This window comes from Cricetulus griseus, chromosome 2 (genome assembly GCF_003668045.3).
Source record: "Cricetulus griseus strain 17A/GY chromosome 2, alternate assembly CriGri-PICRH-1.0, whole genome shotgun sequence".
Taxonomy (NCBI): Eukaryota; Metazoa; Chordata; class Mammalia; order Rodentia; family Cricetidae; genus Cricetulus; species Cricetulus griseus.
In genome coordinates, this window is record NC_048595.1 from 237,293,223 (window position 1) to 237,314,227 (window position 21,005).

At 36.0% G+C, this 21,005-nt stretch overlaps 1 protein-coding gene across 3 annotated transcripts in view; it reads right to left on the reverse strand.

The window, feature by feature from the left end:
- Ascc3 (activating signal cointegrator 1 complex subunit 3) overlaps window positions 1-21,005 on the reverse strand; it is a 321,774-nt gene that overhangs the window by 254,023 nt on the left and 46,746 nt on the right. For all 3 annotated transcript variants that reach the window (XM_027402943.2, XM_027402942.2, XM_027402944.2), the window contains 2 exons: window positions 7,609-7,729; window positions 761-968 (listed from right to left, as the gene is read on the reverse strand). In XM_027402943.2, the coding sequence (XP_027258744.1) occupies window positions 761-968; window positions 7,609-7,729 (329 nt within the window). The remainder of the gene's footprint in view (window positions 1-760; window positions 969-7,608; window positions 7,730-21,005) is intronic.

Genomic DNA, 21,005 nt, shown 5'->3' on the forward strand with positions numbered 1-21,005 from the left:
AATATGGAAATAAAGTTATCATTATATTGAAAAGGGAAACATGTAAAACTATATCCAAACAGCCTTCATGTAACTTAAGAGGAAAGTTGCACACAGGGCAACTTATTAAACTAACCCACCTCTGTAAGTGAAATGTGTCACTTACATAAATACAACCAAGGTTTATTCTAACTGAAGAGTGATTGTTTTATGTTACAGGATTAATAAAAACCCAGAGACATTTATTGGGGTTCAAGCTTCCAGTTGAAGATCAGAAAAGAAGCCAGTCACTAGCTCTTTCCTCTACCTCAGGCTGAAAGGGCAGTCCTCAGCATGGCTAGAGAATAAATCTCTGAGACTGCATACCAAACGCCCTATCTTATACACCTTTCTAGAGCTGGGATTAAAGGCATGGGATCCCAATTGCTGAGATCTCCTTTGGGTGGCTGTTTCTCTTTTAGACTGATTCACTCTAATGTAACCTTGGGAGGCCTTGAACTCACAGAGATCTATCTGCCTTTGTTCCACCACTGCACAGCTTCAATAGCTAACTAGTGTGGCTGATGGAATTAAAGGGTAAGTATCACGACTGCCTGGCTCTATGGTTGTGGCTAGCTTTGTATTTTGATCTCCAGTGGTTTTATTAAATCATAAATGGTATATTACCAGTTTTATTTTATCAAAGAAATCCAGGTTGTAAGAGAATCAGCAAATTAGTAAAAAACAAATTACAGGTAAAATCACACCACTTTCATGTTTTCAGCATTTTGACTTTTACTACCTGTGTATCCGGAGTTCCTTAGGATCGAAGGACAAAAGTCCTTCCCCAGATACTTCCCCATCTTCTCCAGCCTTTTTTTCTCGTCTGGCAATTCTTTTTTCTTCACGGCGATATAGTTTCATTAACTGCTTTTCTTGTTCAGACTGAATAGTGACTTGACATCCATAATTAGGCTTAGTATTCTCTCCTAAAATTTTTTTACAACTATCTGTGAAGTGATTCAAAAATATAATGAATTATAAATCTCAGACATGACGACATTTATGAAAACCATTTTGCTGCTACAAAAACATAACAATCCAATTCTCTAACAACTCACTTTTTATACCTGGCTTACTCAATTACATATTTATGGGAAGTCTTAAAAACATACTATCTACATAGTATTTCATAGCAACATAAGAAAAGTCAGCAAAAGTTTTTTCTTAAAGATTGAATACTATAATGATACTGGGATCACATAATTTTTGGTATAACATTAATTGCAAAAATTAAATTTCATGACTTTGTAGTAATTTGTTCATATGATTTCAAATACATAATTATCTATTTTAGTTTCATTTACCCATTTGTGTGATAAAATAACAATCTGTTATATATTAAATACTGCTTTCCGTTAAGTAACTAGCCTTGCTATACGAGGTTATTATACACTTACTACTTTTCATAGTTTAGGATATATCCACAAACAATTATCAAAACCAAAGCACTGTTCACCTTCTCACCAAGCTCAGGAGAAACAGATAAACCAAAATTCATTGTTTATAAAGTATGAGTTAGGTTTGTGTATAGTCACACCAATATCGAGGATGTTTTCTCAACAGGATTGGCTTTTGTGTTTAAAATTACACGCTTTCCAAGTATCTTCAGTCCTAAAGGAGCTAAAAGAACTTCGTAAAAGGATTCAAATCAGTAGGCATTTATAATACTAAGGACTCAACACAATGAGGCTAGAAGACATACCAAATGAGACTTTGTTTACACTTTGACCAGAGCACAGGCACAAATTATCTAATCAAACAACAAAAGTCAAAGAAGAATAGGGAAGGTATTATACAAAGCACCAAAAAAATATAATGAGATTCAAATTCACTTAATCAAATCCAGAAACTTGTCAGACACTGCATTCTTAACATGTCTTAGAGTAAGCCATTGCATTTTCAATCACATGGAATGTGGCTTTATCAGCATTAAAAAGGAAAGTATGTTTCAAAAGTATAAAATAAGGAAGAATTTGATCTATAATAAGCTGAAATTTTATGGCTGCAACAGAATATTCTCCTATTTTGTCTTTATATACCTTATTTTCTATGTATATGTTATAATTAACTTTCAATGTCAAAAATCCATATACTTGAAAGCTTTCACATGTACTGATAACTAAAGGAAACGTGAAGTTGTCTGCAAAATAAACAAATCAGCAAGACAGATATGAAGGATGTTTCAAGAATGTGAAAAATGCCATCTTCTCACCAGAGATGACTGCTAAAACACATGAAAACCTACTTTTAGATAATGTAACAAATGTTTTGTACCAGTGTAATTAAGTTTTATGTGTAGCTGATAGTAACAAGATACTGTTACACATACTTGTCATCCAAAGAAGGAAACTAAAATTGCAAGAAAATGTATGTAACTCACTGAAAGATTTATAAATTCTTAATCAAGATTTACTACAAACCTATAAAACTGAACACAGTAAATAACAATAATGATTTCTTTAAGTCTTAAATGCTTAAATGCATGACATTTTTTTGGTTGTGCTATCTGTAAAAACTGACAAGCAGAAATAAATAATAGAAACTACAACATATAATGTTACTCAAGAATAGAAGTTTATGTTTTTAGAAAACCATATTATGCTAGAAAAGAATCTCGTATAATCTTCAAAGACATTCCTGGTGGCCATGTCAGATGAGCAGCAGCAGGTGGCAACTGAACTTCAAGAGTTTGGCACTGATGGGTAAACCTTGACTTACACAAGGCCCCGTAGGCTTTGGCTCCAGATTGCCTCTTGCTACTGCTGTGCCTTTACATGTTTGCCTCTGCGAATTTCCTATGGTATCTGGCATGGTTTGAATGGCTGTGAGGGCATCCCCACTGCCTGTAATTATATCATGGAAATATCCACATTATATTGGACATTTTTACCTCTGAATTATTATAAAGATGATTTCCTCTTAAGCTATACTGTTTAGCTGAAATAATGATTTTATACAATAACAGTGTTAGTCTTAATGATTAAGGGTTTCTAACAAATATAGCAAGGATTATAACACAAGTTTAGTGGGGTAATTAATACAGGTAAGGTAGGATATGGGGTGCTTCTGCCCCTGGTAGAGCAGGAGCTACAGAGGATAAATAATAAGAACAAGAAAGTGTCACACAGCAGGACTTAAGAGTTTCCCTTGAGGATCCATACAGACAATCATTTAAGTCAATGATTAAGGTAAACAACTGCATCCCAGAAGCTCGACTAGCTTAAATTCTTTTAATCTTAATGTTGGGAGATGTGTTCACAGGTTTCAATGTGCATCATAGCAAAAACAAAGTTTTAAATAATGACTTAAGGTTAGGTTAAGATGTTTGTGTTAATGGCTTTGAGGTAAAAAAATCTTGGGAAACAATTTAAAGTTTAGAAAGATACGTTTAATAGTTGAGTTATGGACTCATTGAGGCCAGGGAACAAAAACAATGGCAGCCTGGCTATTGCTAGCTGACATACCTTTCTTGCTAGGATGGGTTGGTGATAAAAGGTAATGATTAATTTCTTATAACCATTTCTGCCCTCAGCTTCCTGATATTATTTAATAAAAAAAAGTTGATGAGTTGGTAGGATCCTGAGGACTTAAAGTAGAAATGACTATTTTTCATAAATAAAAGATTAGATTTATGATTTTTTATAAAATAACTTGATATGAATAATAAAATGATATCTCTTTTTCTTTATAACAGCAAAATATAGCCTGCCAGTAAAAGAAATGGCTGAGAAAAATATCTTGCTTGCTTACACTTTGTTAATCTATATCTAGTTGCTAAGATATGAATATATGTGGGTTATTGGGGATAATTTTTCTTTTGTAATATGTAAAATGTTTAATCATGTAAGGGAAATGGAAAACATTATGTTATTTACTTGTATTCACTGTAATCATAAATTTAAAAAAAACAGAATGTAACCTGACTCTAATTTTTACATTGCTTGAAGATTTTGCTGGGGTAAGGTATAAAAGGGAAAAAAATGAAGTTAGAAGGAAGTCATCAGGAAAGAGAAAAAAGGAAATCATCAAGGTAGAACAACACAAGAGAAGAAGAATAGAGTAGAACAAGCAACAGAGAGAATAATAAAATGAAGAATTAAACTTTGGCCCTCAGAGAAGTCTTACGCGTCTGTCTGTTCGCTTGCTGTGTATGTCCTCTTCAGTTTTTCTGACCTGCTGGAGGCTTGCTATTCATGGGCTCACTTTCAGGTGAGATTCTGACTTGTTGGAGGGGGGTCGCAATATGTGTGTGTTTCCCTTTTTTGCTGGCCCCAGAGAATTAAGTTTTAATCCCTTCAGATAAAAAGTCAATTGAGTGATTAGTCAACTGACTCTGTAGTTCCCCTTCAATTACTGAGATGCTGTAGGCTGTTCCTTCCAAAAGCAAAGAATCATATGACAAATATCCTAACTTAATCTACATCTTGGATATATGTCTTAATTTTTAAATTTTCACATATGTTCGTTATATTCTTTTCCCTCCCCATCAGCTCCCATATAAACAGCTTATAACTTAAAACTAACTTCATACTCTTTTTCTCTCATAAAAAAATAAATAAACACCAAAAAGAAATAATTAAACTCACAACTATCCTTATGCTAGAGGCCTGTCACTCCTCAGGTACCTTACATGTCCTGGTTAGATTGAAGACAGATTAGAGTGCATGTTTATCTTGATTAAAATCAAAAACAAAACAAAACAAAAAAAACTCAAATTCATCGTGAAACTAGAAATACTAAATGTAAAAAAGCCATTCTATTTTTATGATGACTTTAGGAAACAAACAAACAAACAAACAAAAAAAAACAAGTAGATATGGTTAGTAACTTTCTCACTAAGATACTTTAGTAATGAAAAAGTATGATTTTGTTCCTACGAGAGACTTCTGAAGCAACATTAAATGTAAAGCATATCAAAACATAGAAGTGAGTGTGAACAGTATTAAAATAATTAGATTAAAGGATCCTGTCTTCCAAATATTTCCGTAACATTCAAGAACTTTAAAAAAAATACATTTATTTATTTATTTATTTATAGGGTATGAATGTAGGGGTGTGTGTGCTTGTGTGTCTATGTGTGTGCCTATGCAAACATACATATTATAGCTAGAAGACAACCTGTAGAAGTCAGTTCTCTCCCTTTACCACATGATCTGGATATTCAATTCAGATTGTCAAGTTTGGTGGGAAACATATTACTGCAAAGATATTTGCTGGACCAACAAATTAAGATTTTTTTTAAATAATCTCTCATGAAATATGAAACAGGAGTCTATTAAAAACAACAACAAAACCCATTAAGAATATGCAACTTCCACAGTGGCCTGACCACTGGAGAGCTGGTCCCATCCCTCACTGGCTGCCTCAGTAGGAAAGCAACTACTCCACCTCCCCATCGCCAGGGAAAACTGGTCCTAGTGTCATAGGCCTATGAGAGTTATCCCCAAGAACCTGAATTACCCTGGAAAAATTTCCCTCCCCCTTGTTGGCTGACACAATGGGAGAGCTGGCCCCACCCCTCACCATCTGTGCAGGAGAATCTTGTCTGAAGGGTGTGGTCCCCCAGGGAGGCATAGACTAACCAACTTAACTACCACCCAGAACTTTGAGTTGGCCCTTCCTGATGGGGGATGCCCTTCTGCATATGTTTCTTTTATTGGTTGATGAATAAAACACTGTTTGGCCAAAAGGCAGTAAGAGGGAGGCATGAAGGCGGGGCTAGGAGACAAGAATGCTGGGAAGAAAGGCAGAGAGGTGCTGAGAGAGGATGCTACCATGTAGAGACACTGCAGCTTGCAAGTCCACTGCAACAAATGAGTACGGAATGGAGAGGAGGGAAAGACAGAGGAGTGAAGGATTTTGTTTTTTGTTTTTTCTCTTCTGTTTAAATTTTCTTTGAGGGGACAAGCTACAAGGGTGGAGGGTAGACATGGTAGGACAGGGAAATGAGTGACAATGGGGTGCAAGATATACAATTTCCATAGAATCAATAAAAATTGTGTTAATAAGCCAGGCAGCAGTGGTGCACCCCTTTAATCCCAACACTGGGGAGGGAGAGGTAGGCGGATCTCTGTGAGTTCGAGGCCAGTCTGGTCTACAAAGATACACAGACAAACCCTGTCTTGGAAAAAAAAAATCAAAAAGCAAATTATTTTAATTATAAAGAATATGCAAGTTAAAGCTTTTGGTTTAATCAAACAAAATTCTCAAGAGTACAGTTTGCTATAAATAGAAGCAACGGTAACAACAATCCAATATAGAATAAAAATAGAAGCCATTTGATGCATGATTATGTATTTACTGCAAGAAAGAGGAACATATGAATGTCAGAGAAGAACATGTCAGAGAAGACCAAGCAATCCCAGCCTTCTAAGCATTTATGAGAATTAGGGGAAATTCAAAGTAGTTCTGAACTTCAACCAAGGCTGTTTTTATCAGGCCCTCCTAGTGATATCACCAGAAAAAAAAAAAAATGCCATGACATTAATAGAAAGGAAAAATAGAGAAGTCAACATAAACATTAAAAGCATATTATTTCCATATGCTCTTATGATTTCTTAAAAACCCTAAGTAATAAGGCTAGCAAGGTAAATTTCACTAAAAATTTCAAGAAATTTCATTTTCATTTTGCTATTTGAAAACTGAGTCTGACAATCCTGTGGCAAGATACGTCAGGTAGCTTTTATTTTATTATTTTGTTTCTTATCTAACTGTCCCTAATCTGAGGGAGGTTTAAATACATACAATACATGGTATTCCAGGTATTCAATTTTCTAAGTGTGAAACCAGTGCAGTATTTGTGAAGGTGACTGCCATTGTTCTTAGCTGTACACAGAAGACTTTATAGGGCATTACCCTAGGTATACAATTTCCTGTAGTTGTTAAATAAAAGGCTTAAATGGTGGTCTTGCTATCTCTCCTCCACCCCCCACTGTCCCTCCCTCCTCCCCATGTTCATGTGTGCATGTAAAACAAACAATGGAACAAAATGTTAATGAGTGGTGAACCTAGAAAGGTACATGCCAACTATTTCCTATATTAGAATTTATCTTTCCAGGTTTCAAAATAATCAAAATAAAAAATTGAAGGCAAACTATAATACTTCCAGGCACACAGTAAATACTATATGTATTCATGCTTTTAAATCAAAAACAAAAAAAACTTCCATATTGCTTAACACATCACTAATAATAATAATAATAATAATAATAATGCAATGACCAAACACTAATATACCCTATTTGTGTCACTTATGTATGTTTCATAATCTGCCATGTCTCAGTTTTATATATAAGAATGGCATCAGTAATACTATGAATCAAATGACATAAGCATAATTATATTTAAAATGTTTGCTAAACAACAAATCTTTCTTTTTAAACATTTTATTTATTCTTGAATTTCACAGAGCTATAAAGAAATATGGTCATATCTAGCTCCCCTTTCTCTCCTTTAGCAACATCCGTAACTTCCCAAACATACCCTGGACAAACTTCATGTTTCACAGAAAACTCACTAAGTCCAGTAAGTACTGCCCCTATGTGCATTGGTTTTACCTATAAATTACAATTACTACCAGACTCTTACCTTGAATAACCTGAAACTTATGATCATTTGAGGAATTAAGAAATCGATCTACAATTGTAATTCTGTTCTGGAGGAGCTTTTCAATCAGATCAAGTCCTTCAGGTCCCAGCAATTCAAAAAGCTTTAAAAAAAATAACAAAATGACATTTACACATTGACACCCCTTGCAACAAAATATTGAAGTCACACTAATCATATGTAATAACAATATTTAAGAAAGGAAACAACTTGTAAAATAAAATCCTATCTCTAAAATGGTAAAGAATGGTCTAGTACTTTTATAAAGATTACTTATGATAATATAAAGATCATAATCATAGAATTGTTATTTTTACTTTACTCTGGTATAATCAAATGAAATTCTAAAACTTAATCTACTTTTCAACATTTTTCTGGCTTTTAAGAAGACTGTAATTTACAGGCTACCTAAAAGCTACTACAACATTTGCCATTTTAATCAATCATGATTGGTTACCAAATTTTACAGGTATTTACAGAATAAATCTGAAATCTAAAACACAGTTCAGAAAAGTTCTCATGCATATATGACTTGCTTATGCAGGAGTTGTCAAATATTAAGTTGGTTTCAGTCATGGAAGAATAAAGGTTACAATTCAAAGCTTTCAGCTAGCTTACTATATAATATACCTCTTCTGGAAAGGTTCAGGCTTTCTCAAGTATGAGTTGAGGAAGTAACATTTTAAAAATGTTACACTCTACACTCCAATGTAAGGAAGTTAAACTAACCAAATTTTATTGTTATAGAACCCATACACAAAATCATAAGATGAAAACTAATGTTGTAGATATGATTTGTTACATATAAAATATTTTGCTGTTTAATAAAGTTAAATAGGAAAAAGGAAAATAAGATGAATCATGAAAAAATGAACCTGTTTTATCAACTCTAAAGATATCAACAGTATACAAACATTTATTATATGTCAAAACTATGATTAGCAGTAATCCTATAAGAAGATCTGGTCTAACAAACATTTCATGATGGGGGATGTCCTTCTGTATGATGTGAATATTATGTTTCCCTTACTGTCTGATTAATAAAGCTGCTTTGGCCAATGGGAGGGCAGGATGTAACCAGGTAGGAAGTATAGGCGGGGCTATCAGACTCGGAGAAATCTAAGATGAAAGTAGAGTGTGAGTCGATAGAAAGACTCCATGTGGCTACTGGGAAGATAGCACACCCAAACATTCTCCAGTAAGCCCTTCAGGATGCTAATCTATGTATCTCCACTTGGAGGAAATAAGAGGGAGAGAGAGAAAAGGGGAGAAAGTATAGTGTCTGCATTTCACCCAGAACTGTCAAGAACTTCCTCAAAGTTATTTTAAAGAGCTAGAGCTTTTTCAAATGCAGTCTGGCAACAAGGTCAAATAGTTTTCTAAGTTTGTTGGGCACTGAAGTGCTAAGACACAAGGAGGGGCTCTATATTATACATCTCTATAATACATCTCTATAATACATCTCTCTATAATACATCTATATTATAACCAATAGAAACAAGTTATTCTTCAAGTTCAAACTAAACTTTACATTAGCACATAGATGGAATTAGTTGACCTGAGTTTTGTGATTGCTATTCTCTACCTCCATTATAATGTTCATGTCTATAACTCACAACCCAAATGTGCCATATTACAGAAGTTCTATTTTTCCCATCTTTTGCTGAAAAGATGAGTTGCATAGCAGGAGATCCTAATTTGGAAAACGGTTATGAAAAATAGACTCTAAGAAAAAGTAAATAGCAACCAATATGCAACCATATATAACAGAGCCAGCAAAACTGTATAAGCCTTGAAGTGTCAGTTGGAGGCAAGCTGTAGATGCAGGGTAGTAGTATTACAACAACATTTGGAGATCTCCACTTGGAGATACATAGATTAATAGAAATGGGTTAATAATTAAGAGAGAGCTAACCAATAAAAAGACCAGTTTAGAGGAGGAAGGGAAAAAACAGTTGGGCTAAAATAAATAAACAAATAAAATAAAAATTAACACAGGATCCCTGCTACCTGACCCTGACCCTGAGCCATATCTCTAGCAGAAGCCTCCTCTTTCCCGGAGGCCAGACCAGTATTTCTGAATCCCAGGTAATACTTCCCCCAAACCAGCCTGCACTGGCCCAAAATAACTCCAACACCCTGTCCTCTCCTCATTACTAGATCCCAGCCTACACCTTTGGCAGAAGCCTTTCTTCCCAGCAGAGCATGGGCCAGCTCCCTGAAAATCAGGTAGGCTATCTCCTCACCCAACCCCTGCCCAACCCTCCTAGCATAACCCCAAATGCCTCTCCTCTCCTTGCCGCCACATCCCAGCCCACACCTTGGGCTGGAGCTGGATGGAGACCTTGGGAGACATTACTAGGAGGTGGAAGTCTCTGGTACAGCAAGTTTTACATTTTTTGGCCATTTTTTTTATTTAAATTTATTCATCAGATCTTTGACAGGTTTGAGGACCAATATATATTTGAGCTATGAAAACCTAGGCTTAATCTTGAAATTATATGTAAGTTTGGTAACAACAGCCAGCCTATCATGTTACCCTATAGATATATTAGTTAAATGTATCTCTCAGGTTCTGTTTTTATAATGTCTCCCAAGGTCTCCAAAGAAGATATGGAACAACACAACAACTCCATTTGGATTGCTGATAACACTGACCACTGAGCAAGATGCCTTAATGCAACACCTGCTGCCAAGACTCGGCCCAGACTGTGGACAAGTGAGATTCTATTGTTGCAATTCTATTGTTGCAGGGCTATTTAAGCCCACTCTAAGCCCCGATAAATCGAGACCTTGACATTGCATAGACGGACTCTTGTCCTTTCTTGCGCTGCTTGGTCTCCTTTCTTTCTCTCGCCCATGACTCTTTCAGGCAGCCCCCCTTCGGACCCTGAATAACTGGACCCGAGGGATGGGTCATCAAAAGGACTCCAGATAAATACAGCCTAAGTTCCCCTACCTCTTGGTCTTGGGACTCCTTTCCTTCCCAATTATTAGGACTGTGGACCTAGTAAGTTCATAAATTTTAACTTCTGTTCCTAGTCAATATTTGTTTCAAAAGGTTTCCACTTGGCTAAATGACACATACAAGCATCAATTGCTGACTACAACCTGATCCAAATAACTGTAAGCCCTGGACTTGTTAAAAGCTGATATGGACACATCCAGCAAATATAAATGCTGTCTCTTCAGCTGGTCAATGAACCACATGCTTCTAAATTCCCTCCTTGCCCTTGATTAACATTCTAGCCCTCTAGGGCCCTGACAACAACATCCTAGTTTCAGCAGGAAGTAATTACAAGGTCATCCCTGTCCAGCCCTGCTACGTTAAATCAAAAGGGAACTTCTTACAGGGAACCTGAGATTAAAATATTTTCTTGCTGGCTGGATACATATCTGGTGGTTTTCATGGGACTTCTCATGTACCCTAACAGAAACCAAGCAGAAGCTTCCTACCCACCAGAAGCATCTGAACCCTAGAGGCTCCTGGGCCAGACCAGAGGCCACACACATACATAGCTAGAATAGATCAGCTCCAAAATTGGGAAGCAGTCCATGGCTGGACCAGAGGCCATCCAGGCTATAAGAAGTCTAGCTACCAACTCGGGCACAGATCCTCTCTTCAACCACAGGATCAGGGAGGAAACAAAAACTAAGGAAGAAAACACCCATTCAGCAAGGAATCATCCAGAAATTGACACTTTGACCTATATTCACTCCAAATCCAGCCCTACACATAAGTGGAAGGACACAAACAGCAGCAAGGGGCAAAGAGTAACCACCAGAGCCCAGCCATCCCACAAGCCCTGAATATTCCAACACAGCAAAAGAACAAGAAAATGATTTTGAAACCAACTTTATGATGGTGACAGAGTTTCTTAAAGAAAAATCAAAATGCCCTTAAAGTAAGTGAGGAAATCAACAAATCCCTTAAAGAATGCCAAAAAAAGTCAAAAAAAAAAAAAAAAAGGTGAAGGAAAACTAAGACATGAATATTGAAATAGAAGCAAAAACAAACAAACAAACAAAAAACCCCCAAAACTCAAAGAATTTGGGAAATGGATAATAAGAATAACCATCACGAACAGAATTCAAGAGATGGAAGAGAGAATATCAAGCATTGAAGACACAATACAAGAAATAGACTTACTAGTAAAAGAAACCGTTATATCAAAAAAAAAAAAACAACTCCTAGAACGAGGTATCATAGTTCAACGACCCAGAAAATATACTTAAAAGATGCCTATAAAAGTATAAGAATCTTACAGAACACCAAACAGATTGGATCAGAAAAGAAAGTGCCCTTGTCACATACTAATCAAAGCATATAGAAGAAACGAAGAATATTAAAAGATGCAAAGGAAAAAGACTATCTAACATATAAAATTAGACCTTCTCAACAGACTCTTAAAAACCAGAAGTACCTGGACAGATGCCTTGCACATTCTAAGAGAAGATAGACGCCATCCCTGACTAATACAACGAGCAAAATTTTCAATCACCATAGATGGAGAAAACAAGATATTTCATGACAAGTCAATTTTAAATGATATCTATTAACAAAGCCTGCCCTATAGAAGGTATTAGAAGGAAAACTCCAATACATGTAAATTACACCCATGTAAACACAAGTAATAAATCATCTCATGCCAGCAAAGTCCAAAGAAGGGAAACACATACACAATACTACCACCACCATCAATAACAGCATCAGTGGTCATTAATATAATCAATGGACTCAATTCTCCAATAAAAAGACAGAATAACAGAAAGGGGAAAAAAAACAAACAAACCAGGACCCATCTTTCTGCTGTATATAAGAAACACCTAAACATCAAAAAAGACATGACCTCAGAGAAAAGGGTTGGAAAAATATTTTCCAGTCAAGCATACCTAACAATCAAGCAGGTGACACTATCCTAAGAATATAAACTTTAAACCAAAATTAATCAAAAGAGGTGGAGAAGGACAATTCATAATTATTTAAGAAAAAATTCACCAGGATAATGTCTCATATTCTGAACATGTGTGCCCCAAATAAAATGGCACCCATGTTTGTAAAAGAAAGATTGCTTAACCTCAAAACCTTAAATCACACATCAAACCCAGCACCAGAAATGCAATGTTGGCTCAACATATGAAAATCTGCCAATGTAATTTACCATATAAAAAACTGAAAGAAAAAAAAAAAAACATGTTCATCCCATTAGATACTGAAAAAGCATTTGACAAAATCCAATACCATTTCATAATAAAAAGATACAAGGGATATAAGGGAAGTAGCTAAACAAAATAAAAGCAATATACATCAAGCCAATAGCCAACATCAAATGAAATGGAGAGAAACTCAAAGCGATTCCACTAAATTCAGGAAGACAAGGCTGTCCACTCTTTGCATATCTCTTCAATATAGTACTTGAAGTTCTAGCTACAGAATTAAGGCAACTAAAGGATATCAAGGGTATACAAATTGGAAAGGAAAAAAAAAGTATCAATTTATTCACAGAAGATATGATGGAATATATAAGCAGCCACAAAAAAAGTTCTACCAGGGAACTTCTACAACCAATAAACATCTTTAGTAAAGCAGCTGAACACAAGTCAAAAAAATAAAAAAAACAAAAAAACAAAAAACCTCCATAGCTCTCCTATATACAAACAATAAAAAGGCTGAGCAAGAAATCAGGGAATCAACACCCTCATCATAGCTAAAAATAATGTATAATATCATGGCATAACTCTAACTAAGCAAGTGAAGGACCAGTATGACAAGAACTTAACATCTTTGAAGACAGAAATTGGAGAAGATATTAGAAGAGGAAAAGATCTCCCATGCTCATGAATTGGTAGGATTAACACAGTGAAAATGGCCATCTTACCAACAGCAATCTACAGATTCAATACAATACCTGTTAAAATCCCAACACAATTTTTTACAGACCTTGAAAGAATAATATCAACTTCATATGAAAAAAAACAAAAAGCCCAGTATAGCTAAAATACTCCTGTACAATAAAAGAACTCCCAGAGGTATCACCATCCCTGACTTCACCCTGCAGAAAACTCAAGTCCTAGTGGGTCAAAGACATCAACATAAAATCCTGATACACTAAACCTGATAGAAGTGAAAGTGGGAAATAATCTCAAATGCATTGGGACAGGAGGCAAGTTCCTTAATAGAACACCAATACCATAGATACTAAGATGGACAGTTAAGAAATGGAAACTCATGAAACTAAAAAGCTTCTCTGTAAGACAAAGGACACAGTCAATAGGACAAAACAGCAGCCTACAGAATGGGAAAACATCTTCACCATCCCAATATCTGATTTCCAAAATATATAAAGAAATCAGTAAACTGGACATAAAAAAATAGTCCAACTAAAAAATGGAGTACAGATCTAAACAGAGAATTCTCAACTGTAAAATCTCAAATGTTGAACATTACTAACTTTTTCTTAGCCATTTGAGAAACGTAAAGGAAAACAACTCTTAAATTCCATATTACTCAGAATGGCTAAGATCAAAAACACAGTGATAGTTCATGTTAGAGCTGATGTGGAGTAAAGGAAACACTCCTCCATTGCTGGTTGGAGTGCACATTTGTACACCCACTCCAGATATCACTATGGCAGTTTCTCAGAAAACTGGGAATCAACCTACCTCAAGACCCAAAGAATACACCCAAAGAATGATCGATTATACAAGGATACTTGCTCAACAATGTTCATAGCAGCATTATTTGTAACAGTCAGAACCTGGAAACAACCTAGATGTCCTTCAACTGAAAATTGGTTAAAGAAAATGTGGTACATTTATGTAATGGAATATTACGAGCTGTCAAAAACAACGACATCATATGGAACTAGAGTGAGGTAACCCAGACCCAGAAAGATAAACATAGTATATACTCACTTGCAAGTGCATACTAACTGTAAAGAATAACTATGCTACAATCCAGAGACCCAAAGTGGCTAGGTAACAAGGAGGATTCTTGGATTCCCTAGGGAAGAGGAAATAGAAGATATTTCATGAGTGGACTGGGGGCGGGTGGGTATGGGACCATGAGGGATCAGGTAAGGGTGGGGTTGGGGAAGAGTACAGAAAGAGCAGACTGGAAACTGGGTCGCTTTAGTGTCAGATAGAAACCTGGTATAAAGAAAACTCCCAGGAATCTACAAGGATGACTCCAACTAAGACTCCTATCAAAACAGGATGTGTAGCCTGACTGGCTATCTCCTGTTACCAAGAAAGACTACCAGTGGAGAGATTAGTGTCAGGCCCATAAAAATGGCTTCACGTCAGAGTTAAAAACTATCCTTACTCTTCCAAGATTAAAGTCATAGAACTTAAAGGTCTAAGGCTTGACTACTGTAGTATGTTTGGTCATGTTCATGGATGTCTTATCTAAATAACAAGAGACTAGCTCTGAGGTGTGGTTACTCTCAGCCTTCAAGGCCACATAATGAGGAATTCAGTCTAAGGTGTGGTTATCAAATGTTTGGAGAATTAAGGAAGAAGATCTGTTCCTGCCTCATATCTTGATAAAAAGTCTTTTTCTATGTTCTCCTTTTTTGGTTGGGGTATTTTAAAATGTTGAAGAATAAACTTGGGGTGACCAGTATTTACTAGATTGCATCCCTATTCTGTGTGTTTCTCTCTCCTCCTTAGTATCTTTATCTGCATTTTCTTAATCTGCACTCCCCTTCTCAGGCACGAGCAGATGTTAATACAGACTGGCACTGCAAAGATGGGCTACTACAGATGGCAACAACGATTAGGACACCAAGCCAGTTCCATAAAATCAATCAACAGTCTAACAGGCCTACGGATGTGGTGGGGTAATGGGACACACAGATTATAGGAGTAGCCAACCTGAGACACATGGCATGAGAGTGAGTCCCTGACTCTGCCTACAGGGCCACAGAGGTTGGATGGCCCAGAGACCTAGGATAAAATCAAATTGGACTGGAGGAAAAATAAAGTCAATGTAATGATGTCTAATGATATTGTGCTATACTTATAGATTAGTGCTTAGTCCAATAGTCATCAAAGAGGCTTCATCCAGCAACTGGTAGAAACATTAGGCAGAACTTGGCAAGTCCTACAGAAAGGGTGGAAAGATTGTAGGAGCCAGCAGGAACAAGGACATCACAAGAAAATCCACAGAAATAACTCACAAACACGGAACAGGCAACCAGGAAACCTGCATGGGACCCTGGCCCTCTGCATATATGTAACAGTTGTGTAGCTTGGTCTTCTTGTGGGACTCCTAATAGTGGGAGCAGGGGCTGTCTCTGACTCTTCTGCTGACTTTTGGGACCCTACTCCTCATACTGGGCTGCCTTTCCCAGTCTTAATACAAGGGGAGGTGCTTAGTCTTATTCCAACATGAATTATCATGTTTTGTCAATATCCATGGGAGGCCTTTCCTTTTCTGAATAGAAATTGAGGAGGGGATGGGGGAGTCAGACAGGAGGTGAGGTGGGGGAAGGAATAGAAGAAGAGGAAGAAAGGGGAAACTTCAGTAGGAACATAAAATAAATTAAAAAACAATTAACACAGGACCCATATTTGAGCCATGTTACAATAAGCAGCTAATAAGAAGCATCCTATAACATGCTGAGCATTTACTAAGCATTGCAGTATTTCTCTAGAAATGTATAAAACAATAGCAACTGTCATAAGGATATAGGAAAGAGTGGCCACCAAAACCAAAAATGCATTCACACAGAAAATAGCTTTATTGGCGATGTACCAAGAAAATAAAAGAACACTTTCCGAAATCACACACACACACACACACACACACACACACACACACACACTCTGCTTACTTTGTATTAAGAACTTTAAGTACCCACCTTAGTAGAAGTAATTCACAAATACCATAAAGACTGTTTCTATGAACATAACCAGCATTCTAAGAAGGAATTAAAATGCCTTCTTATAAGATATGTTTCGGGTTTTTTGGTTTGGTTTGGTTTGGTTTGGTTTTTCCAGACAGGGTTTCTCTGTGTAGCTTTGGAGCCTATCCTGGCACTCGCTCTGGAGACCAGGCTGGCCGCGAACTCACAGAGATCCACCTGCCTCTCCTCCCGAGTGCTGGGATTAAAGGCGTACACTACCAACGCTCAGCATAAGATATGTTTTTAATAACACCTATTTATGTGCTTTTGAACAAAATATTGAAAAACATCCTAACGTCCTCTCACCAGAAAAGTTTCTAATTCTTTACATCTCACAGGAATCTAGGGCTACTGGTGTTTTTCTTTTCAAAGTGGCTGGCTTTTCTTCTGAGTACTAACTACAAAACTACCCATAGCTTCTGAAACATCTCTGAGCACAACTCTGTTGTTTTTCTCACTTTTAATTTCCAAGAATTCTTCTCTGGATCAGGGAAAAATCATTTATTTTGCTCTCCCCTCCAACAAAAATATTTACTCAAGTTTCAGGTACAAGGCTGATGGGGGAAGTACTTCTGTATATGTTTATCTTATTGATTGTTAAATAAAATACTTTTTGGCCAATGAGACAGCAAGTTAGACAGGGCTGAGTCAAAGAGGATTCTGGGAAATGCAGTAGAGAAGTGGTGATCCAGGCAGAAAGTGACATAGCAAGGAGACTCATATAAGCAAAGGAAACAGGAAATGTCCCCCTTTTTCCCTCTTCCTCCAGTAGCGCAATGCGATTCACCAGCAAGGAGGGACGCCAATAAGGCGTCCGATAAGATAAGTCTTATAATATATATAGATGTATGACAATTAAGACTGAGCTAACAGATGAGAATCCTAGTCATTGGCCAAGCAGCTTTGAACCTAATACAAGTTTCTGTGTATTCATGTGGGCCCTAACTCAGGCAGGGGGCTGATGTAAAGCACACACGTGGCAGTGGGGCTCAGGCGGCTTTGTGCGGAAAGATTTATCGTAACACAAGGCCATGCAGGTGACCACAGGAACTGCACACTATATAGTTGAGAACACAATGAGCGCACATACTCCAGTTTAATGGCTCCTGAATTCATAGGTACCATATTACGTTACACTAGGGCTACTAACAGGAAGGGGAAAAAATTGTTTTTACTTGTAATTCTGGAAGCACTACGATTTTGGCATCCAATGAAAGTAGCACATGTTACAAAAGGATTCTGTTGGAAAAGACCACAGTTACCATGATCCAGAATATGTATGGGGCTCCCACACTCTCCTTCAAGGGCACTCTAAAAATACTTACAGACCTCTCAACGTGCTTACCTCACAGTACTATTACCCTGGTGACACCTTTACACTTGAAATTCTGGAGACACAACCCATACTCAAACTGTAGTATATTGCTCCTGTCAGCGCATTCACTGTCATGCACAGAACCAAACATCCAACAGATTTCTACAACAAATTGATTAAATTGTTTGCACCTACCACATAAGTCATCAACATTAATTAGCAAATACCTTCAACAAGTCAGTAGCTAGGGTGATCCTTTTAGAATATGCCCCTTCTCAGTTCCAATAAAAAAGAAGAGGAGGAGTACAAGCTTTTAATTCTTACTTCTGTTCTTTGGCTTGTGCAACAACAGGGAGCATGAACACCAATAGTCTAATTATGATACTGCATGCTCCACAGTGGTACTGTTTTCATCTGAAGCAGAATGTTATTAAGAAAATAGCTATTTGGGCAACATTACAAACCAAGTAAGCCAAACAGGGTTCTATCTAATAGATCATAAAACAAGAGCAGAAAATAATTTCTTTACAAATATACATGAAATGTTTCCCATGACAAGTCATACCAGGCTCCAACATAAGCCTCAATACATTTCAAAGAGAAGTAATCCAAAGCATATTCAGTAAACACAATTAAATAAAATCAGAAATCAATAACAAAATCTGAATAATTCCCCCATATGTGATAATTAGACACACAACCAGTAATAACCAATTGGTCCACAATTTATAAAAATCTAAATATACACTTTAGGATGCAAATATAAGTCAGGGATAGCCAAAGGTGGATGTTACCTAGTATGCAAGCATTAAAAAGACAAAGAGTAAACATAGAGTAAGTTTTATTTAATGTAGTTACAACAATGCTTAAAAGAAATTTATGGCCTTACATTCCCTTTTAAAAACCACCCAAGTCAAGAATTTCATTTTCAACCTTACGGATACCAGAAAAAAAAATAGTAAGTAATGAACACAAATAAATGAACTAGAGCACAGAAAAACAATAGAGAGAATCAAGAAAACCAAGACACTTTAAAACTTTAACTAGATTAACAAAGGTGAAAAAAAAACTGAAATGTATTGTGTATGACAAAGACACAATGTCCAAAAACTAACTCACTGTATAGATTTGTATCAAGGGAAAAAATGATTACTGACTAAAACCAGTTCACAGAAAGTTCAGGTCCAGAATTCTATGAAAGCCAAGCAATTTATGGAGACTTATAATAAATCTTTAAGAAGGATAGCACCAATTCTGAGAAAAACGTGCAAAATAACATACAAAAACATTTCTAAGCTGATTTTTTCAAAGTCAATACAAGTAACACCAAAAAACTATAGATCAATGATATAGGAATATCGGAACAGAAAGTATCCATGAAATACTTGGAAAATACACCCAATAACATATTTGAATGTCTTAGATTAGATAGATGGACAGACAATAGATGATAGACATAATGACAAAGCCAAATCAATGCCAGCATACAAGGCAGACTCAACAGAAAAAAAAAAAAAAATCAACTGGTATGATACCTCATCAATGAAATTAAAACAAATTGTGCAATTAGTTAAACAAATGAGCAAAAGACAATTTTATTCTTTTTAAGTAAAAGAATACTCCAGCAACTGTATTAATAAAGGTAGTCCTACAGCTTCATAAAGGACACCTATGAACACTCACAGACAACTATGGTATCATTTCTTTTTCTTTTTTTTTTTTTTTTTTTTTTATGGTTTTTTGAGACAGGGTTTCTCTGTAGCTTTGGAGGCTGTCCTGGAACTAGCTCTTGTAGACCAGACTGGTCTCGAACTCACAGATATCCGCCTGCCTCTGCCTCCCGAGTGTTGGGATTAAAGGTGTGCACCACAACCGCCCGGCCTATGGTATCATTTCATAAAAGTAAAATAAGTAGCCAGGAAGATCAGAAACAAGAAAGTCTCAACTCACCACTTCAAAACTGCAGTGGAGGTTCTAGCCAGTGCATTTAGGCAAAAAAAAAAAAAAAAATATAGAAGAGACATCTAGATAGAAAGAGAAGAAATAAAACTATTTTATTCACAAATGACACAACCTTTCACAGAAAAAATACTACTGGAATTAATACTTTCTTCAAAATTTCACAAGATCAATATAAAAAAAATCTACTGTATCCTTACTAACAATGAATAATCTAAAAATGAAACTAAGGAAGTGATTCCTTATACAATGTCATCAAAAAAAGTTAGGAATAAATTTTTTTTACAAAGGGAAGAGTGAGACTTGCCCACTGAAACTACAAAATACAACTGAAAGAAACTAAAATCATAAATAAAATTTAAAAATCAACATCTATAAGCCAGAATATATAATATTAAGATTTTTTTAATACACCAAATATTAGTTTCTAGACTCAAAGCTATCTCTCTCAAAATTCCTGTTGGCTTCTTTTTAGAAAATGACAAGCTGACTCTAAAATTAGTAGGTAATTAGAAGAAACCGAGAGTAGTGAAAACAATTTTGGAAGGAGGGTAAAAGGGACAGTTTAGGTCCCTACTTCTAGACTCACAACAAAGTAATTAAAACCAAAACAATGAAAAATACTGGCACAATGATAAACACAATGTTGAACAGAACTCTGAGTCCAGAAAATCAAATAAGACAAAACAATAAAAACCCTTCATGTAAATTAATTTCTAAAGAGTGTAAAGGCAAGGGTAGGAAATAGTCTTTCAATAACGAACAATAGAATAAGCTGAGAAAAGAGGGAAGAAGAGGAGAGAGGAAAGGACAGAGAAGGGGAAGGCAAAGGGAGGAGCTAAACCATCATCTCAAACCACAAAGAAAAATTAACTCAAAATGAATCAATGGCCTAAATGCCTTAAAAATCTAAAACTACAAAACTCATAAGAGAAAACAGAAATAAATCTTCATGACACAACAAAATGACACAACAAAAATAAATAAGGCAAGTTCATGCTTCCAACAACACATTCAAGAAAGTAAAAAGACAAGGAATATAACAGAAAACAATATTTGCAAATATACATCTGACAAGATGTTTTGGTCCATAACATATAAAATGAAAGCATAATTCAGGCGTAGTAAAACAAAACAAAAACATGAAGCATTTAAGTTTCTCTTTGAAATGCATGCCAATATATACTAAGCATGAT